At 43.5% G+C, this 26,539-nt stretch overlaps 1 protein-coding gene across 1 annotated transcript in view; it reads right to left on the reverse strand.

The window, feature by feature from the left end:
- Positions 1-7,880: 7,880 nt before the first annotated feature.
- Positions 7,881-26,539, reverse strand: part of PAXIP1 (PAX interacting protein 1) — a 28,453-nt gene continuing 9,794 nt past the window's right edge. Inside the window, exons 4-21 of the mRNA XM_069958879.1 lie at positions 25,468-25,531; positions 24,849-24,962; positions 24,124-24,768; positions 20,207-21,737; positions 18,790-18,884; positions 17,463-17,558; positions 15,308-15,445; positions 15,088-15,209; positions 14,738-14,922; positions 14,174-14,217; positions 13,976-14,037; positions 13,709-13,811; positions 13,065-13,233; positions 12,515-12,615; positions 11,433-11,567; positions 10,236-10,311; positions 10,093-10,157; positions 7,881-8,271 (exon numbers count right to left, since the gene is read on the reverse strand). Coding sequence (XP_069814980.1) covers positions 8,260-8,271; positions 10,093-10,157; positions 10,236-10,311; positions 11,433-11,567; positions 12,515-12,615; positions 13,065-13,233; positions 13,709-13,811; positions 13,976-14,037; positions 14,174-14,217; positions 14,738-14,922; positions 15,088-15,209; positions 15,308-15,445; positions 17,463-17,558; positions 18,790-18,884; positions 20,207-21,737; positions 24,124-24,768; positions 24,849-24,962; positions 25,468-25,531 — 3,757 coding nt within the window. The 3' untranslated portion in view covers positions 7,881-8,259. The remainder of the gene's footprint in view (positions 8,272-10,092; positions 10,158-10,235; positions 10,312-11,432; positions 11,568-12,514; positions 12,616-13,064; positions 13,234-13,708; positions 13,812-13,975; positions 14,038-14,173; positions 14,218-14,737; positions 14,923-15,087; positions 15,210-15,307; positions 15,446-17,462; positions 17,559-18,789; positions 18,885-20,206; positions 21,738-24,123; positions 24,769-24,848; positions 24,963-25,467; positions 25,532-26,539) is intronic.

Raw genomic sequence — 26,539 nt, forward strand, 5'->3', positions numbered from 1 at the left:
ATTTAATCGTTATCGTGAAAATTCGCCCGATAATCGCTCCGTGTAAACCCAGCATCAAGGTCCATTTACACAGAAAGATTATCTGACAGATTATCTGCCAAAGATTTGAAGCCAAAGCCAGAAACAGACTATTAACAGAGATCAGGTCATAAAGATTAGATTTCTCCTCTTTACAAATCCATTCCTGGCTTTGGCTTCAAATCTTTCTGTGTAAATGGACCCTTACTCAAATTTCATTTCATCTACACCTCCTCTTTCCTTGGAATGAACAAAAAAAATAATTTCCACCGCAATAAAAGTGTAATCTGATAAATATAGATATTTACTCATCTTTGATATATAGTTAAAGGGGTACTCCTTTCAAATTTACTGGTGCCAGAGATTTATAATTTACTTCTGTTTAAAAATTTCGTCATCCAGTACTTATCAGCTGCTGTATGTCCTGCACTGTGTCATACGGGAAAGACTACACAATTGTATATAGCAACTGGTGCACTGCAGAAGGCTAAGATGTTCAGCTCAGAGTTTGATTAGGTCTGTGTCAATAGCATAGAAGGTAAAAAGACTACTAATAGTAGTCAAGCCATTGGCCTTCTCGACCAAAAGGTGCCCGGCCATGACGGGACTTGTAGTTTTGCAACAGCTGGAGAACTACAGGCTTTGCGACCCTGATTTTGGTGAAAGGCTTCTCTAAGAAGCACGTCATGGCAAGAGACATGTATTCCTCTCATCAGTACTTAATGTGGCTTACAAGTCTCTTCTCCATATGGGTCAGATGCACAGTCAGTCGACCACCCAGCACGACTACTTGTCTAAAAGTATAAATTGACAACCCTCACCTGCTAGAAATAATCCATAAGGCTACAAACACACTGGGCGGATCAGCAGCGGATTTCTCGCCATCAAATCCACTGCGGATCCCTGGCCTGTAGTTTGTATGGAAGACATACTGCGAGTATGTAAGGGGACCGCCCTGTTAACCCCCCCGCCGGCCAGAGCATATACATTACACCTGCTCCAGGATCTGGCTTGCTTCGGGGGTTTCCAGCTGGACATCCCGCTCAGCCAATCAGTGTGCTGCTTCGGGGCAGCATAGACATATGAAAGGTGTCTCATTGACCTAACGGTGTCAGCACATGCCAGAGACTTTATAGAATTTATAATTTGGAATTTGGAAACCAAGAAAACTCCATGAATTAGTCATGTTTCTTAAACCATTTAGAAATTAATTGAGTTTGAATTGGTTTGCAACAATGTTTAAAGGGGTTATCCGTTAGGTAAAATACATGTGGAATCATCCTCCCTTCTAAAGACTAACAATTTTTTCCATTCTTCTACTATCTTTTCAGTCTCCTTTCCCCAGTTCTGAGCCTGCTGCTTTGTGCTAAAGACACAGAAAACTGTATCCGAGCTGTTCACTCTCTGGTCTGACCCCCATTACCTCACCCCAATCCTATATTGCTTATGTTAACAGCATTCCTGGACGTCTGTCTCTACACTCTGTAATGCCGGGAGGGCTAATCTGAGGATGGAACAAACTGTTAGTCTCCTGAAAAATATACACAATCTATTTTCACCTACAACCCTCCCCCAGGATCCTCCTGTAATGTTTCCAGGTCCCCTGTTGAACACTAGCCACTACCTCCAAGATGGACTTGTCTCATCAGTGACGGCCTGTTTAGCCAATGATTAACTGAAACACAACAACCAGCGATTGGCTGAGCGTGCTGAGATAAGTCTGTCTCAGAAGTAGCAGCTACTCTGTCTCAGAACTGGAGGAAGGAGACTGAAAAAACAGTAGTATGGAACAAATTGTTGGTCTTCAGGAGGGGGGATGATTCTACTAGGGGGCTAAAACATTTATTTTAATAGAAATAAATAATGAATACAACAAAAAGAGGATTTTTTACTCACCGTAAAATCTCTTTCTCGTAGTCTTCATTGGGGGACACAGATACCATGGGTATAGGCTGCTGCCACTAGGAGGCGCTGACACTAAGAAAGAAACAAAGGAAGTGACTCCTCCTGAGCAGGATATACCCGCCCACAGGCACTGAGGTAAACCAGTTTGTACAAGAGCAGTAGGAGAAGTCAAGAACAGGTAAAGTAGGAATAACACCAAAACGGAGAAAACTACCATACCGAGGAAAAACCCAAAAGAAAAATGGGTGGGTGCTGTGTCCCCCAATGAAGACTACGAGAAAGAGATTTTACGGTGAGTAAAAAATCCTCTTTTCTCGTGCGTCTTATTGGGGGACACAGATACCATGGGACGTCCAAAAGCAGTCCATGGGGTGGGAAAGATAACCGCTAGACAAGAGCGCTTGGCGAGAAGGCACAGAATAGCACCAACACAACCATCAACTAGGAATAGAGCAAGGGATGATGCTGAATGAGTCAGAGAAAACCCCGACAGGTCCGCGGCAAAGGAAAGCAGGTCTAGTCCCTGGAGCAACGTGCTGCACTGCAGAGTGGGTTGTAGCCTTCCTGGAAGCCAGCAACGTGATGTAACATTGAGTCCAACATAACTAGTAGGCTAAATGTGGGGGAAAAAAGCAGACGCCCAGCCAGTTAGGCGACCACAGGCGGCAGGGACTTACTCTGAGGTAGAACAGAAAAAAGGCAAATACAACCATGACGGGAGAGACTGGAAAGTGTTTCGTGGCACCTAGAGGCCTAAGGCGTCAAATAAAGGAGAAAGGACTGAGAGTCTCTCATAGAAGGTGCCACATGAGATGCAGGAGAAGCTGCGTCCCTGACTATGGAGCAGGGAAGAATGGCCAGGCTGGAAGCTCCATAGGCCTAGGAGTACAGTCTTCACTGAGAAGAGAAAGCCATGGCCTATGACATGAGTTACCCCATCTGAGAAACACATACATGTTAATAAGAATAAAGCTTTCCAAGCGTAATGCAGTCCAGGGAAAGAAGGAGAGGGAGAAAAGAAAACCATGATCTGAATCTTGAGCAAGTTGTCCTGAAAAGAGTACAGTAGTACCAGGTACCCCGCAGTGTCCGACAGAAAAGATGAGCAGAGGAAGCCAGTAGGCCGGGAAAAAAACAACTCCATGGGCTGTTAAAGCCTTAGAAAGGAGGTCGATCATATAAAACACTCCGCTCCAAGGAAGCCTAGAGGTACTCTAGAGCATGAAGTCAAAGAAGAAAACCGTTGAGGGAGGTCGAGGTAAGGCTGATGGGCACGGGAGTTGTCACAGGACAATGGGAACAACAGTTAATACATAGACTAGAGTCCATATGTAGACTAGATCTAGAAACCAACGCCTCAAAGGGTGAGCAGAGACATTGCTTGAGAAAGGAACCTTATGCGGGATCCAATGGCCACATTGAAGAGATTAGCCGATCAACCAGCTCAACCGGATCCCTAGGCAATTGGAAAGGCGAGAGCCAGATGCATTCTGGTGGACAGAGCAACAGGAAAACAAGGGGACTTTAATGGTGAATGAGAAAAGATGATCGAGAATTGGCAACTTGCCGAACAAATGAAGCCTGGCCAGAATGCAATAGGTTCGGAGACGATAGAGCCTTAGGTAGGGCCAGACATGGGCCAGTGAACAACCCTGTTTGCAAGTAGAGGAAATCTTTAAGGGAGAAGTTCTCGAGGACTCCACATGGGAGACAAGATTAGGGAGGGGGACCGGGAGTCCCATCTGGAGAGCATGGCAGGTCAACAAGAAGACCAAGGACAAGCAAGTCAAGCAGGAGTGCTCATAGAGGCCAATGAGGGCCGAAAACCCACACCTGCCTGTCGGAAGAAGCAATCTCGGAATAACAGTCCTCTGGAGGACTGTAGGATACCTATTATACTAAATATTCCATCCTCACGGAGGAGAGAAGGACTGCTTGAAGATTTCCTGACTGAGTAGTAAAAAACCAAACCTAGGATAGGGGGGTCATGCACAACAGTGTGCTACTCCAGAGCGTAGGAAAAACTGTGTATGCGGGAGCACTGCAAAACCCTGAACTGAGAACAACAATGCTTCATAGTCCATATGGCCAAAAAAGGACACTTGGAGAAGCTAGACCACAAAGGGACCATACACCTAGGCTTAGGACGGTAGAGAAACAGTACAGGCAGTAAACAGGAATCCTTACCCTGTGAGACTGCAGCTGCCTAAGAGAGAGAAGACTAAATACTAGCCATGTTGGCCATAGGCAGATGCAGAAGGAGAAGTCCTAAAGCAGCACTGTGAGTCATGTAGGCAGTCGATGTCCTACATACACCAGGGGTAGAAGAAACCATTACCGTTTTACCTGAGGAACCGAGAGGCCTCACTTCACCCAGATCAAAGAGAAGAGGCAATGTGGCTGGTGCTGACCAAGGACAGCTTCCTGAAGTAGAGCACCATGAGACAATAAGAACAAACCTCGCTGAGGGCCATCCGCAAGAGGGGACGGTCTAAGCAATACAATACTACTACTGTTACTAAGCCATACTACTGGGTAACAGCCAGTGAAACAAATGCCAAAACATGGTAGTTATGCCCAGATGAAGGACAGAAGAACCACCCTGACAGTACCAGGATGAAATAGTGACTGTACCTATATGCTGCCGGCCACTCAGAGGACCAGAGTATGACAGTACAACAGGCCGGGGGCAGGTAAAGCAGGGGGTTCTGTACCTTGTGTAGTGGGACACGTAGCAGGATGCTCGGGCTTTAGAAAGGATACGGCCCGAGAGGAATAAACCAAGGTTACACTGCCTGAGAGCAGGTAATGAGACTTGTTAGTGGAAACATATAGAAGACGAAATGGTGTGGTAACAAGTTACCCTATGATGATCCCCTGAAGTGACAGGCACCGATCATGGGAGTCCTACGAGGATGAAAGGTAATATACAGGGTAACACGAGCAGAGTAGCTACAAGCAGTAAGTAACCAAGGACCAGCATTCAAGAGATAGAAATCCCTGGACTGGAAGCAGGTAATGTGCCTGGTCAGACCTGTAAACTAGACAAGCAAACAGAAGCCTACAGGGTGTGCTCTGGGAGCAGGGAAGAGAAGAGGACTGAGTCCCAATGTAAACGAGAACTGGACACGAGAAATGCCAAGCATCACCACTATAATGTACTATAATGAGTGGACCTGAAGAAGGTGTATTACATCGTGTAACAGAATACCACAATCTGTGCACACCAAACTACAGGTAATGTAGTTGGAGCCATATCATGCAGCAGAGGGCAGAGCTCTGAATAACCTTGTACCACCACCTGGGAGGGGATAACGTGTCCAGTTCTATGTCTCTGACATCATGTAGTAAAGGAATCTATGTCATGAAGATGAGAGGCAGGTTTGAAGCACCGCCCGCTAAGGGGTGATGTGAATGACAGGACATGTGTTGTGCTTGTGACATCCTGTAGCAGAGGGGGTAGCTCTGAGTAACACAGGAACAATGATTGGCAATGGGTGATGTGTCTGGTCCCATAACCTGTATGACCAACCATGTAGCAGACGGTTCTCCTGGTTGGGAAACCATGTAGCAGAGGGTTCTGCTCAGAGCACAGATACACCGCCTGGAAACAGGTAACGTGTCTGGTTCCGTGTACTTACCGTGACACCGTGTAGCAGAGGGTTCTGCTCAGAGCCCAGATACACTGCCTGGAAACAGATAACGTGTCTGGATCAGTGTCCTGCTCGTGACACCATGTAGCAGAGGGTTCTGCTCAGAGCACACATACACCGCCTGGATAGCGGGTAACGTGTCTGGTTCCATGAACTTCTTGTGACACCATGTAGCAGAGGGTTCTGCTCAGAGCACAGATACACCACCTGGATAGCGGGTAACATGTCTGGTTCCATGTACTTCTCGTGACACCATGTAGCAGAGGGTTCTGCTCAGAGCACACATACACCGCCTGGATAGCGGGTAACGTGTCTGGTTCCATGAACTTCTTGTGACACCATGTAGCAGAGGGTTCTGCTCAGAGCACAGATACACCACCTGGATAGTGGGTAACGTGTCTGGTTCCATGTACTTCTCGTGACACCATGTAGCAGAGGGTTCTGCTCAGAGCACACATACACCACCTGGATAGCGGGTAACGTGTCTGGTTCCATGTACTTCTCGTGACACCATGTAGCAGAGGGTTCTGCTCAGAGCACAGTAAACTCAGTCTAGTAGCGAGTAACGTGTCTGGTGCAGTGTCCTACTTGTGACACCATGTAGAAGAAGGATCTCACTGAGGGCACAGAAACACTGTATGGTGATGGGGAATGTGTCTGTGCGTATGTGGTTGGAGGGGAACCAGAATGTGTATATAAGTATTAATGTAATCTTAAATATATAAAATCTGACACAGAGGGGTCAACCAGCACCAAAAATGCTTGATCTGCAGACCAAGGGTTGCTGGAACATTATATGGAACATTGGCCATAAGAAAACTTGATGCAAGCCATTGTTATATATGTAATGGTGTAATAACCACTTCCACCAGTAGGTGGCAGGAGAAGCTGCTGGGAATAGAACAGTGTGTGTGGTAGCTCTCCCGGGAGACCACACACACGTGGCAGGGGGGAGCGACATCCCTCAGTGTAGGCTCAGTGTAGCCACAATCCTAATAAAAAGGCAGGATGCTGCAGTCCGCAGCACCCGAAAAGGGGCGGGGCAACCCGGGAGGGGGCGGGGCATCACAGTGAAGGCTCCACAGAGTTAAAAAGATAACAAAAATGGTGATGCTGCGGCCCTTACGGCATCCGAAAGGGGCGGGGCCTAACGGGAGGGGGCGGAGCATCCCACGGTGCAGAATCAGCCACATAAGATACAGGGCTGGATGCTGTGGCCCACGCGGCACCCGAAAGGGGGCGGAGCCTAACGGGAGGGGCGGGGCATCCACAGTGCAGTAGTGCAGGCTCAGCAACCTAAGAAAAATGGCGGGATGCTGCGGCCGACAGGGGGCGGGGCCTAACGGAGGAGGCGGAGCATCCTCCAGAGCAGGTACTCCAGACATAGCCACAATAGGGAAAAAAGGCGGGAAACTGCAGCCTGCACAGCACTGACAGGAGTGGGAGACCCCTCACTCTACACCCCATGGCACCCAGAGAGGCACCAGTACAAAATAAAATGGAGGGGGCTGGCCTGTTACTGACTGAGGGGAGAGCCACAGAGGTACAGTGACCCTGAGGGAGTGGAGCATGGGGAGATGGAGAAATCCCTGTGTGAGGAAAGCATGGCCCGGGGTTGTCTATAAGAATACAATGGTGGCCTGGGAGGGAGGGCAGGGGGAATATACTCACCAGGTAGGAGCACATACTCACCCAGTCGTCTTCAGCCGGTGGGTGCCTCACCTTACGCGCCAAGCTCTGGGGGGCGAGGCGGGAAGGGGCTGTGCGGATACAGAGTCCGCAGAAAAGGCGACCAGACAGTCAGACTGATCTGGGGCCCTGGTGTCACGTTGCCGGCCGGTGGCAACCGAGGGTAGACAGTCCATCTATATTTATGGTCTGTTCCCTGGTCGCATTGTGAGGGGATCAGGGTGGGTCTAGATTACCCACCGTGCCCAAGAATCCATAGAACCTAGAAGGAAAAAGAAAATCTAACTAACTGAACATAAAGGAAGAAACTGGTCTGGAGAACCCAGACCTGTGTCTGCCTCCTACTGACACTAAGCTAAACTGGTTTACCTCAGTGCCTGTGGGCGGGTATATCCTGCTCAGGAGGAGTCACTTCCTTTGTTTCTTTCTTAGTGTCAGCGCCTCCTAGTGGCAGCAGCCTATACCCATGGTATCTGTGTCCCCCAATAAGACGCACGAGAAACACAATTTGGCAGTAAAACAGACCACGGAAAACATACAACCAAAGTAAATTTATTTTCAACTTTGGAAAATAGCAATATAAAATGGACTCTGGATTTAGAAATATAAAATAATACAAAATGTTTATTTTCTTCCATCCTAATATTTAACAAACATTAAGCCCTTTTTTCCACAAAAAATACTTAAAGTACCGTCAATATTTTACATTTACATAAAAAAAAAAAAAAAAACACACACACACACAAAAAAAGTATTAAACATCTGGAGGGCTGGTAAAAGCACACTATGATACAGACATAATTATTTATGTGAACAAAATACACATCCCAAGAAAAGATGCACGTCATTCTACTTCCCTGCTCACGGCTGAATATTCACAGAGGAAACCTGCGCAAGAAATATCGTATCGCCAAAAAAATGCACATATACTTTATAATGGCTGATAACACCATGCTCTCCGACGTGTCGGGCGCCCGATGGACTTCAGGAGCTTTCATGTGAATTTATATGTGGGCTAGTTAAGGAAACATCAACGGAAACTTTGTCAGCCTTACAAGGTACACACAATGAGGCGCCTACCAAACTAGTACAGGAAGCTACAATTACTAAAGTTATGAGCTACATGGATCACCATCGGCAAGAAGGTGATAAATTAAAGGGGTTATGCAGGATTTGAAAAACATGGCCGCTTTCTTCTAGAAACAGCACCACTCTTGTCCTCAGTGTGGGTTTTGCAGCTTGGTTCCACTGAAATGAATGGAGCTGAATTGTAATATCACACACAATCTGAGGACAGGGGTGGTGCTGTTTTTGCAAGTAAGTGTTATTTTTGCAATCTTGGATAACTCAACATGCATCTTTCTGCCAACTTTCCACCGTTGTAGATTATTCTGCACCAATGTGTACAATATGTGACAATAGCCTTTTTAGAGGAAAAATTAGCTTTTGTCAGAGCTTCTAATAGATAGGAGTTGTAGGCCTTGTTTTATAAATAGCCATGACAAAGTAACCCAACCCTGTATCCGAGAATACGCGGGGGCACTTGGGTATAATATATATGTAAGGAGAAAGCAGCAGTCACCAACCTTACTTATTTATTAGCTAATATTAACAGCCATATTAGAGTGCTATTGGTGTTGTCAATATCCACACTTACCATAGGTTTTAATACTCTCCAATAAATAGGTGATGGACTCACTGCCTGTGAATCAGGTCCTCAGCAGTCAGACCCTATCCCCTGACCTTTAGAGGTTTGCCAGGACTCCCTAGGGCAGCATCCAATTTTTCCAGCCACCAGGGGTCAAATGCTGAGCGTTTGGGTTCGGATAACACTGCTGAACCCAAACAGCTCAGCAAGTCCGCTCAACACTACACTGTACCTTATTCATACTAAATACTGGCAATGATGCAGGTATATAGTTTTCAGGTTGTGTATACAATTTGCAATATACAGCCCAATCTAACTAGGCCGCACTGTAACAACATAAAAGCATAACAGCTGTGGAGATATACATATATATACACACACACATACACATACACATAAACCTATTAACGGTCTGCTCTTTACTGTATACTTCACAGGTGACGTGACTTCAATTCTAAATTCTCACAATGGTTATAGTGGTTGTAGGAAGTCTCATCTCTCAGTTAGTGACATGTGTAAACCGATGCTAAATCCAACGTATGAGTGCATTTCAGCTGTAGGATCACTTGACCTGTCTGTATAAGTAAATGCTTATATATTTCTCATGAAATTAAAAAAAAAAAAAAAAAAATAAATTGCATTGTGTGAGGATGCAAGAGCTTAGAACAGTTATCCAGGATTAGGAAAAACACAGCTACTTTCTTCTAGAAACAGCACCACCCCTGTCCTCAGGTTGTGTGTGGTATTGCAATTAGGCTTCATTCACTTAAGTGGAACTAAACTGCAAAACCCACAACCAAACTGAAGACAGGGATGGTGCAATTTCTGTAGGAAATGGTGCATGTTTCTCTAATCCTAATCTTAAATGTCACATAACAAAAAAAATCCTGACATTGAAAAGAAACTTTCCAGCAAAGTGCAATCCTTCCCTTCCGAAAAGCCTGGGTGATCATAGTGCATATAAATCTGCGCAGTAAGAGGGGAGGTCATGTGATCACTGGGCCATCGCTGATAGAGTACAGTACAGTAAAGCACAATTGCAGCAAAAGCTAATATAATAACGTCTACAAAGCGTGAAATAGTTTATACTTAGATCTAAGATTGGATGCACCATATATACCAGCAAGTGTTAAGAATCCCCACCATGTGTACATGGCCAAGCATTCAGCCCTGTAAAGGATATGACTCATAATCCAGTGTCTGTGTGAGCACTCCAGTGAGGACGAATTCTGCGTTATGGACATCTATAAAGACAAGGAAAATGTATTACACAAACAAGAAGCGGGAGAACAGCAGACATACGCTCCAGACATCCCACTTACCTATACTGCCAGCAAAATACTCTCTACAGAGGTGAAGGTCATTCTCACAGGATATTAACACAATCTCCGCCAAACTCTATAAAAAAAAAAAATAGTAAAAAATTAATACTAAACACAGGGAAGGCATCATGTATTTTTCATAGTTCTAATTTCACCAAATTCGGTGTATAATCAAGTGTAAACCCTTTTTAAACAGAACATGTTAAGGCTCAGTGCTTATAATAGGGTCCATCTATTTGACTGAGCTGGATGGAGCATGGATATGGGAAGTGAAGTGCATAACCACGCACTTCTCCCAGCAAGATCAAAGGACCTCCCTGACCCATCTAAACTGTTCTCTGGGTAGTCTGTCAAAAGTTTATTTCAAAGACTATAATGCTTTATCCCCTAGGAGATACGATTTGTTTTTGGTTTGTTAAAGTGTCACTGTTGTTATAACTTTCAAAATCTAAATCCACGGTAGATGTGGTATAGAGCAAGTTTGCAATTTACATTCATAATTTTTTTTGGCTATCATGGAAAACACGGCAATTCCTGTTTTATGACTTTTTTCCCCCCCAAAAAACAGAAAACAGTCAGAAAACAGGAAGTCCTGTGTATCCCAGGCCATCTGAGCGCTCACAGAGAGAAGGCAGTCATGTGACTGATGGACACATTGAGCAGACTCTCTCTGGACTGGCTGGAATTCCTGTGTTTAGTCTGTTTTTTTTCAACCAGCACAAGTCAGGAAATCTGCCCTAAGGAGACTGGACCTGGATTTCTGGTAAGTACAGCTTTATATTACAGCATAACAAAAATAATGGATGTATATTGAAAACTTGCTTTATACCACATCTACTGTGCATTTCGATTTTAAAAGTTATAACAGTGACACTTTAAAATTGCCACATGAGTTTTTTGGTACACTTGTACACTGCAGACCCAGCTGTCATGGCAATTCCTCCACACCCTTTGACTGCATTTTAGGGGTAACATAGGGGTAAAATAACCCCTGTAAACCTCTACAACACTGCTTAGAATGTCTGTTACATTCTACACAAGGAGCCAACTGTTCTACTGCAAGAAAAGGGGTTTAGAATTCATTGCCCCAAGATACAAAAAACATGACATGTAATGCTCCAACCTGTCCTGTACGGGTTAACTCTATATCCTTCTACTTAGTTTAATTAATAAAACCGAAATATGACATCACGTTACCTTATTTTGTTTATGTTCCATGATTTTTCGGAAAGATGGCGGCTTTGTTAATATTTTACCGCCCGCACACTCCACGATGGATTTCATAGTGGACAGACTGGGGCAAATTCCAGGAGTTATATAAAAATACTTTCCCTAAAAGAAAATCCAGACATTCACATTTATTTAAATTACAAACATTATTATATATATATATATATATATATATACACACACACAATGATATAATATACACATTTATTTAAATGACAAAACTATATGTATAGTTTTGTCATTTAAATAAATGTCTATATTATATCATTATGTATGCGTGTGTGTGTGTGTGTGTGTGTATATATATATATTATATATATATATATATATATATATATATATATATATATATATATATATATATATATATATATATATATATATATATATATATACACACACATGCATGCATATAAGAGCACTTTTTAACCCAGGACAATCTTCTCAGAAGTCATGGGATCGTCTTATATGCCGGGTGTCGTCTTATAGGGCGGTTGCTGAAAAACTTCAGAACCGGACTGGTGAATCTGCAGTCGCCACGTACGCGGGAAGAACTTGAAAAAGGCCACATCCCCGCCATATGCTGCAACTGTATGAAAGGCAGAGCAAGCTGCAGGCGCTCAGGTATGGAAAAAAGAGATACGATAGGGTAGTACTGTGCCCAGAAAAACACACCTCTTTCACCCATCTGGCTGTCCTTGTATCCTACCGGTATTACTGTACCTCCCTCTCTGCCTCTCAGATCTCACTGCGTTGCCTCCTCCCGCAGGTGTAGATTAAGTACGCCGGGTGGATTCACTAAAAGGTGTGCGCCTCTTAGTGAATCCTGCCGGGAAAAAAGGGGGCGGGGCCTAATATAAGACCGGCGTACTTGTACGCTGGTCTTCATAAATCCCCCTCATCTTAACGCTTTTCAGAAGTTGTCAATAGCCTTTAACAACTAGACTGTTACATTACATCCCAGCTATTCAGTCCTCAAATGGCACAAGCAGGCAAATTAAAAATGTGCCCTGTAGCAGCATAGAGAAATAAAACTGCTGATCAGTTACCTTGAAGAGAGGAGCCACCCGTGCCCTCTTTAAAGATTCTTCTAAACTAAAGCAGAAGAGCACCTCTGCTTCAGCGTCTCGCAGTATGTAGCTCTGTTCATCTGCAAAGATAAAAAAAAAAATAGAATGCTTAAAAACATATAATAGGAATTCACAAATTATATATAAATATATAGATATTCTCTCCACACACACACACACACACACCTACCTAGCTGTATGGAATATAGGTAGTCAAACACTTTTTTAAGTCAGTCTGGATTACAGAATCTAATAAGTCTGAAATACCGGATTGTATTCCCATAGTGTGTCCCTAACATGGATATTAATCATCTTATGTGTATAAGAACTTTTAATGTTCGTTAGTCCCAATGGATAGGGGATAACAAGCAGTTAGTGCTTCAGCAAGAGACCAAGGAAGAGTGGAGGTAAAAGTGTGCATGTATAAATGACTAGTTCTGACTTACTTGCTTCCAATGCCACTTTTTAACTACTTTCCCTTCTCACCTAATACCACCGGCTAAATCCCACTCTGGTCCTTTAAACTTACCAACAAATTTTTGGCATTTGAAGCTTTCATCGAGCCACTCTGGGGTCACAATATGTTTTGCCACAGAGATTGCAGTCAGAAATTTGACGGTTCTTGTGACTTTACTGGCGATTAGGTGTGTGCACTTCTGTGCAGAGTCCACCACTTCTCCTCCAAGAATATATAGTTTCTGAAAAAAAGGTAAAAGTCAGCACATTCTGAATTAGAACTAGAAGAATATATCCTATAAACTTAGCCTTTGTAGTGCTCGCCCTATCATTCAAGGTACATAGACAGGAATCCTTATGTTCCAAAAGAAAGTGGGGCAGCTTTCAGACTGCAGCTTTCTGCTGCCACCTCTGTCAGTGACAGGAACTGTACAGAGCAGGAGAGGCTTTCTATGGGGATTTGCTCCTGCTCTGGACAGTTCCTGACATGGACAAAGGTGGCAGCAGAGAGCGCTGTGTCAGACTAGAAGGAATACACCACTTCCTGCAGGACATACAGCTGATGATTAGTACTGGATGACTTGAGTTGTTTTAAATAGAAGTAAATTACAAATCTCTATAACTTTCTGCCACCGGTTGATCTGAAAACATTTTTATTTGCTGCTTAAAGTCAATGAATCCCTTGTTACCATCAGATCTGTGTTACTATAATCCTACCTTTACATACTGCTGTAGTTGACTTGGATCAAACCCAGTGAACATTACATGAGGTGTCTGTTCAGGAGACAGTTTTTTAGTTGGAGGCGGAAGGTCTTCAATTCTGGGAGGAGTGGAAAATTATTAGAAAACACATGAAACACGCGCAATGACTATAAAACCTGAACAGTGAGCAAGGAGCCAAAGGTATAAAAATGTGCAACAATTCCCTAGATCTTCGTATTCACAAGTAAAAGAAGAAAAAACATTCTTCGGCCAATTCTGTACCTGGGTCGTTTCGGCTGAACTGCAGGTTCATTCTGTTTAGGCTTTAGAGGAATTCTTATACTCTGCAAAAATACAAAATAATAAATAATAATAATAATAATAATAATAATAATAATAATAATAATAATAATAAATATAGAATTTATAAAACGACTCATTGACAAAATCAGCAGGGAAATAAAATGAAATAAAACCTACCATTAACACTTCTGAGGAAACTTTCAAAGGGACTCTCCATGCATCTACAAACAAAGTAGTGTAAAATCAGATCGGAAGCAACAAGAGGCAGAAAGATGCAATAAATAAGATATTTTTTTCTCTTCTATAGAATGCGCCTTTATTTAGCAGTACGAAAACATTTGTAGACACTACTGTTAGTCTTCATATACAGAAGTTGTTAAGGAATGGAAACTTCTGTCATCACATTGGGAGACCCATAACTTTTTGTTGTTATCTCTCAATGTTTCTGTATGTGGGCTTGTTTTTTGCGGGACAAGTATTTTTATTAATTTATTTTCTTTTAGCCTAGCTACCACCACGCATTGAAAAGAAATACGGTGGGAGAGGGTGATCCCCTGAACTGCTGTCCCTGGACGAATGAGTATACACCAATTCATGTCATAATGAATGTCTGAATAGACAGTGCTGATACAGGACGCAGCTAACAATTGGATAGTATGTAACCATTGTATAACTGTGTATTCAGTTTCATTCCCGACTAAACTAGTTACTGAACAGATTAAATAAATGCAGCTTTCTTACCAAGCAGATTTGACACAAGATGCGATGAAGGAGCCAGCGGATCCTGTAGGTTAAACACTGTGTATCGGCTGTTCTGAATTTGTCGTAACGCCTCAAAGTTTCCAAGAAGAATGTCACAAAGCCATAATGCATTGACGCAGGGTATCCTCCATTCTTTGGCTTTCTCATACTTCATACCAGAGGGTCTAATTCACATGAGAAGAACAAGTCAACTATTTAAAACCCTCTTAAAACTACAACACAAGGGACAATATTAAGAAGGTAGGCATAATAGAATGTATTTGTTAGGAAAGAAAGTTAATAAGTTGGAATACAGCAGAACCCAGACAGGGATGGATCATCCTACTTACTCTTTACAGATGAGAACCGTGTTGCTGCGACATAGATATCCGGTGTACTTGGCACCTGCCAAATAGGCCATTAGCTTGAGGTCATCTCTATCGCTATCAACAAATCCAGTTACAGAAATGATCTGGAAACAAATATTAAATATTTTAAAACCATATATCATACACAAGGCAAAAGCTGAAGTGGACATTACACATCGTATAAACTAGATGGTTGCCTTACATGCTGAGAACATGGCTTCCCTCCTGGTGGAAACGCCACTGGAAAATGTAAGGTTCGATGAGGAGGCACCATTTTTTTCTTCTTTAAGACGGTGTTTAGCCAGTGAGCTGTGATGCATCGCCTTCTTTCCTTCATTGCCTACAAGTTACAGAATCTTTTAACTTTTAGAGAACGGTGAGGAGCAGAGAAAAAACACCGGTGCACAAACAAATAATGAATAGGCATTAACTTTTACATTTGCCTTAGGGTATGTTCACACTGAGCTAATATGGCGGAATCCCGCCGTGCTCAGTGTGCCCCTCCGCTCTCTGCTTAACCTCTTAAGGACGCATGATGTACCGGTACGTTATGCGTCCGCAAGAGGTGTTCAGAGCGGGGCCGTGCGGCGACCCCGCTCTAAACCGCCGTGGTCCCGGTTGCCGCGTGTAGCCCGGGGTCGCAGCTATTAGCGGGCACGGTCCGATCGCCGTGCCCGCTAATACAGTAATCAGATGCAGCTGTCAAAGATGATGCAGTACCAGATGCAGTACTTCCCTGGTGTCTAGAGGGGTGGATCGCTCCTCCACACGTCTTTACCGGCTGGGTGTCAGCTCCAAAATGGCGCTGATCCCGACTCGGCACTCGGATGCTTTCGGCTGCAGCAGCCGAAAGGATCCAAGTGCCGATCTCATTGATCTTTGCTACATAAGTATACAGCAAAGATCTCAATGAGAGATCAGTGCACTTATACTAGGAGTCCCCCAGGGGGAACAACCCTAACCCCAGGGGGGCTTCTAGTAAAAGTGTAAAAAAAAAAAAAAAAAAAGTATTGTTATTAGTAAAAAGCCCCCTCCCCTAATAAAAGTGTGAATCACCCCCCTTTTCCCATGTTTTAAATAAAAGTAAATAAATAAACATGTTTGCTATCGCCGCGTGCGTAATTGCGCATTTTTGGTCGCATCAAATCCAGAAAAAATGTAATAAAAAGTGATCAAAAAGTCTTATATGTGCAATCAAGGTACCGATAGAAAGTAAACATCATGGCGCAGAAAATGACACCTCACACAGCCCCATAGACCAAAGCATAAAAGCGCTGTAAGCATGGGAATAGAGCGATTTTAAGGAACATATATTTGTTGACAATGGTTTGAATTTTTTACAGGCCATCAGATACAATATAAGTTATACATGTTATATATCGTTGTAATCGTAATGACTTGAGGAACATGCATAACAAGTCAGTTTACCCCAGGGCGAATGGCGTAAAAACAAAAAAAAACCTAAATAAAAAAAAAAAATGCTTTTTTTGTTCAATTTCACCACACATTGAATTTTTTTCTGGTTTCGCAGTGTACTTTATGCAAAAATTCAGCCTTTCATTGCAAAGTACAATTAGTGGCGCAAAAAATAAGGGCTCATGTGGGTCTCTAGGTGGAAAAATGCAAGTGCTATGGCCTTTTAAACACAAGAAGAAAACAACGAAAACGCAAAAGAAGAAGGGGCATGTCCGCCACAGAATTCAGCTTTTTTACTCAGTGTGAACATACCCCAGTGCCACTGTCACTTTGCAGAAATCAATAGTACAGGCGATTTTAAAAAATTGGGTTTATTAGCTAAAAATTTAATTTTTATCATGAAAAAAAAAAAACAGTTTGAAGCTCTCCCCCCGCTTTCATGATTGTCTATGGAGAGGGGAGGGGTGGAGGGAGATGAGGCACCAAAACAGGACAACAAGGAGTTAATTTACAGCTAAATCACCGGCGATCTCCTCTGAAGTCAGCACTGACCTCTATACCAGCTTTCACTCAGGTCCCACTGTGTAATCCTTTGTTCTCTGATGGCGACTAATCTCCCTCCTTCCCTCTCCATAGGTTACACAGGGAACGACTGATGTAAAAGAGTCAAGATTTCCTGATAATGAGCAGTGGATGAGAGAGAGGAGGGGGGAACTAGGGGAAAGTCTTTTTGAATGCAGATAATGGCATATTTGCCTAATAAACCCAATTACAAAGTTTCTTAACATTGCCCGGACTATTAATTCCTGGGGGGGAAGAAACGACAGTGACACTTTACAGTGCAACAGAACAATCTAATATAGAGGTGATGTTCAAATATGTAACGTCAAGGGTTTCCTAATACAGCTATAGATATGGCAGTATTCTGCTTGGAAGCCTACCTGGGCATACATGCTACTGACTTGGCTCTCACACAGAAGATGTGTACAGCGGCTTGTGAGTGTAGGATCCACAGTACCACCATGTGTCTGTATTATCTTTAGGAAAGGTACAAAATAAAGGTTAGCAATCATAAAAAAAAAAAAAAATCTGTTTTCCATTAATATAGTATCATAGATAACATTTACATTGCAGGTTAGTAATAATCACGTATAAGATGACTGCGAAAGGACCTGGCAACAGTATCTAAGTTTAATCCCTAGCTGACTGCTCTGAAGCTAAACAGAAATCGGGGAGTTGTACTTAATTTTTGCTATTCTCTCTGAGCCGGCGACTGCAAGGTCTCTCCAGAGCACGCGACAGTAGCAATAGACATACACTTAGATAAAGGTCCTATGGGAACACTAAAGATTTTCTAAAAATGTAAGGATTTGCATTAAGGAATAAATGGCTTATTCATGTTCACTTAGCGGCTGCGCAAAGCACTTTTCTTTTTTCTTTTCTTTGCGTAAGTCAATGGATTTGGCTGTGTGCATTCATCTCACCATAGCAGACTTGCAGTTTTCTACATAGAATATGATTAGGAGTTGGGTGGTGCAGAACAAATACTGTTCTAGGGATCGGCAAATAACATATTGCATATATTAGCGTGAAACTTCAATCGTTTGTAGTAGAAATTTTACTGGTGAGTGCAGCTTCGCTTCCTTCTCTACTTACAATATACGCTTGCAGTACTTTATTAATGGCCTTTTCTCAGGCTATCAATATGTGATTAGTGCGGGTCTGACACCCTGCAGGCCAGATGTTTTCCAGAGCAGCAGTAACAATATATACAGTAAAGGATGAAATGGTACATGGTGGTCATGCTGAAGTATTGAAATATTGATGTAAATGGGAGCAAAGCTGCAGTACCCAGCATTGCCACTACAAAATGTATGGAGCTGTCTGCTTTTGTCTTATTTTTACTGGATGTTGGGCTCCACTGCACTGGCAAACAGCTGATCGCCAGTGGTGCCAATCTAATTACGATATGCTAAGGCTAAGCCATCAATTAAAAAAAAAGATCAAAGACAATTAGACTATAGATATCCAAAATGTTTAGAGGGCAAGAGTAAAGGTTCATTTACACAGAAAAATTATCTGACAGATTATCTGCCAAAGATGTGAAGCCAAAGCCAGAAACAGACTATAAACAGGGATCAGGTCAGATAATCTTTCTGTGTAAATGGACCCTTACAGAGGAGGTCAAAATTAAATAATAAAATGGTGAAACTATATAACTATAAACTATGCAGGTAGGAGAAGGGCCACAGATCGCACTAAACCTACCCGTTTCCACGTTGCCAAAAGTTGTTTATCGGACATCTGTTCTGGATAATCAGCGATTGCAAACACACAGCCCATCAGAAAGTAGTCTTCGGGAACTGAAAGGGAACAGATCACCAGAAAACGTCAGGGTTTTATTATACAGGTTCAGAGCAGCACTCATTGTGAAGTCTGGTGGTGCACGTGGAAAGGAATAGAATCCCAGTAAACAGGTTTTAAATAAATAAACATGTTTGCTATCGCCGCGTGCGTAATCGCCTGAACTATTAATTCCTGATCTCGCACGGTAAACGGCGTCAGCGCAAAAAAATCCCAAAAGTGCAAAATTGCGCATTTTTGGTTGCATCAAATCCAGAAAAAATGTAATAAAAGTTATACAATAAAAGTAAGTTATACATGTTATATATCGTTGTAATCGTAACAACTTGAGGAACATGCATAACAAGTCAGTTTTACCCCAGGGCAAACGGCGTAAAAACACATTTCCCCCAAATAAAAGAAATGCGTTTTTTTTTTTTAATTTTACCACACTTTGAATTTTTTTCTGGTTTCGCAGTGTGCTTTATGCAAAAATTCAGCCTGTCATTGCAAAGTACAATTAGTGACGCAAAAAATAAGGGCTCAAGTGGGTTTCTAGGTGGAAAAATGCAACTGCTATGGGCTTTTAAACACAAGGAGGAAAAAACGAAAAACGCAAAAAACAAAAATTGGCCCCGTCCTTAAAGGGTTAAACTGAGTCTTAAAAGTGTAACTTTCATTTTGTTTTTTGCAGAAATCCGTAGTATAAATGATTTTAAGAAACTCTATAATAGGTTTAATTAGGCAAAAAAGCCTCTTTCTGTACTTAAAAAGCAGTTTCCCAGCCTCCCCCCCTCACTTCTTATCTGTGCATTATCAGGCAAATCAGTCTTCATTACAGAAAAGCAAGTGAAGACAGGTTCTGCTGTGTCCATTTTATTCTATTGAGGGCGGGAGGGGCTGAGGGGGATGAGTGAGCAGGAAGAGGAGACATGAAGGTCAGCTGTAGGCTGTCTGGGCACCTAAAATGCTGGATTCAGGGATCAGAAAAGTCAGAGCGTATCTAAGAACTTGCTGAGAGAAGATTGCAGGATGTTGTGCTGTGCAGGACTGCTATTTCTCTCCTCCGTGCTCACTCACTGCTCTCATCTAGAGAAACAGCTTTTTCAGTCCAGAAGGAAACTCTTTTGGTAAATAAAACCTATTACAGATTTTCTTAAAATCGCCTGTACTATAGATATTTATTGACCCTGAAATGACAGTTACGCTTTAAGTTTTAACTCAACATTTTACACCATAAGGAATCAGTAATGACTATGTATACGTAGTGAACACTCTGCAGGACAACCTAAATTATGGCCAACTTTATTAGCTATAAACAAAGAATAATGAATAATCTTACTCTCCAGTGATGGGTCATGGCCATGAAGCTGCTGGGACTGGGGAGGCTGCTGATTTGGTGTTTGAGGTGCTATCTGCTGTATCTGCCCCAGTTGCTGTTGTGTCTGATTTTGCATTTGCCGCTGCTGTAACCGCTGAAGGTGCTGCTGTTGGATTTGTTGCTGTAACTGTTGAAGGTTGTGTTTTTGCTGCTGCACCTGTTGGGCTTGGAGCGGGGGCTGCGGAAGGGCCGTCTGCTGAACCTGGGACTGCTGCATCGTCACCTGTGATTGCTGAAGCGCCGGCTGTTGAATCTGAGCCGACTGGGTTTGCGGCATTTGCTGCTGCTGAAGCCCGGCTTGTTGAAGCTGCTGCTGTTGCTGGATCTGTTGTTGCTGCAGCAGAGTCTGCTGTTGGATTTGCTGCTGTTTCATCTGCTGCTGCTGTAGCTGGAGAGCCTGTTGCTGTTGCAGCTGCTGCTGAGTAAGCGTTTGCTGCTGCAACATTTGTGATGGGATCTGATGCGCTTGGTGAGTCTGATTCTGAATCTGATGCTGAATCTGAATATTATGCGTTTGCATTTGGTGCTGCTGAAGTGTCTGCGGCTGTACCTGATGTTGCTGCTGAAGGGCCTGTGGTTGTACATGATGTTGCTGCGTCTGTATCTGCTGCTGCTGTAGGGACTGTGCTTGGATTTGTTGCTGCTGTAGAGACTGCGCCTGCATTTGATGTTGCTGCTGAATAGATGAAGGTTGAATCTGCTGCTGAAGAGTCTGTGACTGAATTTGCTGCTGCAGGGCTTGAGTCTGGATTTGCTGCTGCTGCAGGGTATGCAACTGAGGGTGAGACTGATTCTGCTGCTGCTGAAGGGCATGCTGCTGTAACTGCTGCTTTTGCTGCAGTGTTAAGTGTTGTATCTGCTGTTGCTGAAGCTGCTGAATGCTTTGTTGAAGGTTCTGCTGCTGTATACCAGGCTGAAGGGTCTGCTGCTGCTGAATGTTTTGCTGCTGCTGCTGCTGTATAGAAGTCTGAATCGTCTGCTGCTGCTGTAGTGTCTGCTGCTGTGCCGGCGTCTGCTGCCGCTGAAGGATCTGCTGTATATTTTGCTGCTGAAGTGTCTGTTGTTGCTGCTGAAGATGCTGCTGCTGCAATTGTTGCAGCTGCTGCTGAAGTGCATGCTGCTGTTGGAAGTGCTGCATGGTTTGCTGCTGTGGACGAAGTATCTGCTGCTGCTGCGAGAACTGCAGTTGGGTGAAGTGGTGCTGTTGGTTCACCTGGGAAAACTGATGCTGCGGAAACACTTGCTGGGTGATTTGTTGCTGCTGTTGTTGCTGCTGCAGTTGCATAAGTTGTTGAGGCTGAAGCTGTACAAGCGGATGGTGCTGCTGCTGCTGTGGCGGCTGCTGGGACTGATGGGATGGCTGCTGTAATAGCTGCTGAGCTTCAGGTGTTAAGGTTTTCATCTGACTGAACAGCACTGAGTTTGGATGTCCTTGCTGGGGATGACTGCCTTGTTCTAGATTTTTGGTGGAAGCAGAGAGTGTTTGCAGAAGCTAAAAAAGAATAAAGAATAGAAAAAAAAAAAAAAAAAAAGTTAAGGGAGAAATACATACATATAAACCCATACAAGTATATACACCATGTGTACTTTACGGGTAAAATGGATACCATTCTAAATTTGTCTTGTGTCTTAAAGGGGTGCTCCGAGCAAAAACAAAAAATAAAGTGCATGCAATGGGTGAGAAGAACATAAACAAGAATGTATACTTACCAGTCCCTGTGCCCCTGCAGCGCAGAGTCAACAGCCTCCCAACCCCCAGCTACATACCATTTTCTCCTGGATTTGTGCTACATCACAGCCTGGGAGAAGGTACCCGCTCAGCCAACCTGTGATGTTGCAGGAGGAAGAGCAGGAGGATGCCGGTGGGGACAAGGAGCGGGGATGCAGCATGGAGACTGGTAAGGATACCTTGTTTATTAAGGATACCTTGTTTATTATGGCCCCAGTACCCAGTACATTTTATTTTGGCCGGAGCACCACTTTAAAGGTGAACTAAAATGGCGAGGAAATGGGTGAAAACAACATCGACTGACCTTTCCGGCTCCCACACTGCTGCCCGCTAACTGCAGCTCTAACCCCTCCCTGGGCATTTTGAAAAAAAATGTAGTCCCGGAGGAAGTTCTCCTTTAAAAGGGTAATCTCATATCAACTAATATAGTTAAACCTATAGGACTCGTCAAGTCGATTTTCACAAATACATTTATTTCAGCAAACTTGTCTCCTTACCCTAGGCTGCTCCTAGGCTCCCATTGTACCCACAATCTGACCCCCATACCACTTGTACCTTCGGATAGCTGGTTTTAATCAAAGATCTGTCCTGGGGTCCGTTCGGCAGATGATGCAGTTATGGTCCTAAAAAACAACTTTTAAACTTGCAGCCCTGTGTCAAACGGCCATGGCCTAGAGTGTCTGTGCATTAGGCTGGCACAACCTCTCTGTCCCTCCTCCCCGCCGCTTCATTAGGAATGCTCCAGGCAGGTATTCTCCTATTCAACAGCTGTGTGAACACGGCACATGGGCTGGATCGTTAAGGCACCTGTGCAGTTTTCACAGCAGAGGAATAGGAAAAATCCTGCCAGGGCCATTTCTAATGATGAAGAGGGTGGGGAGAAGGGAGGTGCAAGGTTAGGGCACAGATACTCTAGGCCATGGCAGTTTGACACAGGGCTGCAAGTTTAAAAGTTGTTTTTTAGGACAATAACTGCATCACCTGCCGAACGGACCCCAGGACAGATCTTGGATTAAAAGCAGCTATCTGAAGGAACAAATGGTTTGGGGTGGACAGTTTGTGGGTACAGAGTCACCTTAATCTGACGTCAACAATGAGAAGAAAAGAGCAGCATATCAGGAGAAGTTTGCTGAATTACTGTATCTGTAAAAATACTCAACTAGACGAACCCTGAAAGTATAACTTATGTTAGTTGAGATAGGAATACCCCTTTAACTGGAAGTCACTAAAAAAGAGAGGAAGCAATAAAAAGATGCCTGAACTAGGAAAGAGGAGAGAAAGGAAAGAAGAGAAAAAGAGGAGAAGAAAAGCAGGGAGAGGCGATTGAGAAAGAAGAGACACAAGATGAGAGAAAGAGAGTAGAGGTGAGGCCAGGGGACCAAGAAAAAAAAAATGGATGCAAAAAAGAAGGGAGAGGATAAGCATTTCATTGTGTCTTTTTTCCCTAATAGATTAAAAGGAGAAGTCCGGCAAATTTTTTTATCTAAGTATTGTATTGCCCCCCAAAAGTTATACAAATCACCAATATACACTTATTACAGGAAATGCACATAAAGTGTTTTTTTTCTGCACTTACTTCTGCATCAAGGCTTCACCTACTGTATAAAATGGTGATGTCACTTCCTGGATAACATGGTGATGTCACTTCCTGGATAACATGGTGATGTCACGACCCGACTCCCAGAGCTGTGCGGGCTGTGGCTGCTGGAGAGGATGATGGCAGGGGGATGCTCAGTGTCCCTCTAGTGCCCTGTGTCCCTCAGTGTCCCCCTGCCATCATCCTCTCCAGCAGCCACAGCCCGCACAGCTCTGGGAGCGGGTCGTGAATTCACCATGTTATCCAGGAAGTGAAGCCTTGATGCAGTAGTGTAGTAGTAGGGAAAAAAGCACTTTATAAGCATTTCCCGTAATAAGTGTACATTGGTGATTGGTATAGCTTTTGGGGGGCAATACAATACTTTAATAAAAATTTTTGCTGGGCTTCTCCTTTAAAAGGGGTTCCCAGGCTTTGAAAAACATGTCCGCTTTCTACCAGAAGCAGTCCCAGAAGCAGAACGCCACAGATATTCATATATAGCCCCTCTAAATGTAAAAACCAATATTACAGGCACAATACACATGCATCCATACAACTACTGACAATACTTACATGTGCTACATTGGATGGTCTATTAATCTGCTGTATATCAGCACTATTTGTAATGTTTCGAAGCGTCCTTGCCGCCGGACTACGGAAAGCCATTATATCTGGCCTTTCTGAACTTGTTGATCCGGGGACCGATGACAGTAAGCCACTTCGGGCTTCAGGTGGTAAAATACTCCCTGGCACTGGAGGAACATTCGCACATAAGTTAATCAGGCCTGAATCTTTGCCCTGGGGCAGTCTCCTCTTTGCCGTGCTCATCTGCGGGATCTCTGCAGGGGTCCAGTTTAGATTCCGCTCTTGCTTTTCCGGGGAGGAGTCATCAGAGTCGTCAAACATGAGTTCCTCTTTAACTTTCTGAGCGGCGCTCCGTTTAGGTGAAGAATCCTGATTAGGTAAAGGAGATCCTTCCCGAGACGTAACTGGACTAGATTTGGAGGAGTACCTATCCTCATCGGCACTTGCATTTTGGGAGTCCCTTTCATTTTCTTCATCTTCCTCCTCTTCTTCTTCCTCCTCCTCCTCATAGATTATGAGACGTGGGTGATAAGGTGCTTCATCTTTCCTAGTCTTCTCAGTTATGGAGTCTAACACCCAGTCTGGTGCCACGATTTTTATGTTCTCTCTTTGATAAGCGTATTCATACTTGGTCTGAGGATAAAAAATCACTTTAATGTATGAAAGTACATTCTATGCATAATAGGATGATAAACCTTTTAACTGTTTTTTACCCCTTTTGGCTCCTGAACAATTAGATGGGTGCACTTCTTATTGAGACTCAGCTGACAGTCCCCACCATAAAACGTGATCAGGGCCCAGAGAGCATTTCTATCATCAGGAGAAACCTAACAAGAAGAATAAACATTCATTTATTTAATCTAAAAACTCATTTAGGTAACCACAATCCTTTTATACTTCCAGTCTACCAGAGGATCCCACACCCCTATCAGAGTATGATGCCGCCCACCCCTGCTCGGTCCCAGTCTCTAAATGTAGCCAGGCGGCTTCTCCATCCATACATGGCTGCCTGTAGTCACTGTGATATGTATGGTCCCTTGCTCCTATACAGGCAGCCACGTAATGCCCGGCTGAATTCAGTCTACATTATTACTGCTGGAAAATCATACATAAAATTATATATAAATATACAGTAATGAACACAAACTGATAAATTAATTTAAAATAATTTTACTCAAATATGAGTGACATTATAAGTGCAATATGCTGTAGGATATCTAATACATGGAAATAAGTTACAGAAGTTAAATAATATAATATATAGCAGAGTCTCAAAAAATATATAAACCTACTTCTGACCATTCATTGATAAGTCACCGTAAATGTACATACCTGTGATAGACACGCAGTAACACCGAAAAATATCTGACCGGATTCTGGAGAAAACCCATTTTCACTGCATATTTTCATTAAGGAATACACTTCAAATAAGGGAAAGATCCTATGATAACTATTTCAGGAATCCCATTTGTCTCTGTAATGTTTGCAGATTGCAATGAAAAATCTGATGATACCCATGATACCAAGGGGTTATCTGCTTAAAGCGACTCTGTACCCACAATCTGCCCCCCCCCCCAAACCGCTTAGGAATGTGTCAAGTTAATATTTTGGGCGATTACGCACGGTGCGATACCAAACATGTTTATTTATTTATTTTTATTTATAAAATGGGAAAAGGGGGCGATTCTGACTTTTATTAGGGGAGGGGGCTTTTTATTAATAACACTTTTTTTTTTTTTTTTTTACACACATACTAGAAGCCCCCCTGGGGGACTTCTAGTATATGGACACTGATCTCTCATAGAGATCTATGCTGTACAGTTATACAGCATAGATCAGTGTTCTATTGCTTTTGGCTGCAGCAGCCAAAAGCAATAGAGTGCCGAGCCGGGATCAGCACCATTACGGCGCAGACCCCGGCCAGCACCACACGCGGAGATCGCTCCTCCGTGACAATGTCACAGGGGGGCGATCTCTCCACTAGACCACCAGGGAACAGCTGCAGTAAGTCTTCAGATGCAGCTGTCAACTTTGACAGCTGCATCTGAAGACTTAATTAGCGGGTACGGCAATTGGACCGTGCCCGCTAATAGCCGCAGTCCCGGGCTACATGCGGCACCTGGGACCGCAGCGTTTCAGAGCGGGGTCGCCGCGCGGCCCTGCTCTGAACCCCCCCCCACCCTGAACTCCCCCACCCGAGCGAGGACGTACAGTAACGTCCTCGTGAGGGAGGGGGTTAAGGCACCTGTGCAATGTTCACTGTAAAGGAATAGGTAAAATCCTGCCAGTGGCATTTCTAATGATGAAGAGGGTGGGGAGGAGGGACGGTGCTAGTCTAATCCTCAGATACCCTAGGCCTCAGATACCCTAGGCCTTTGAAGGGAAACATCTGATGTGTCCCTTC

The sequence above is a fragment of the Dendropsophus ebraccatus genome, chromosome 2, assembly GCF_027789765.1.
Source record: "Dendropsophus ebraccatus isolate aDenEbr1 chromosome 2, aDenEbr1.pat, whole genome shotgun sequence".
In the NCBI taxonomy this organism is placed as follows: domain Eukaryota; kingdom Metazoa; phylum Chordata; class Amphibia; order Anura; family Hylidae; genus Dendropsophus; species Dendropsophus ebraccatus.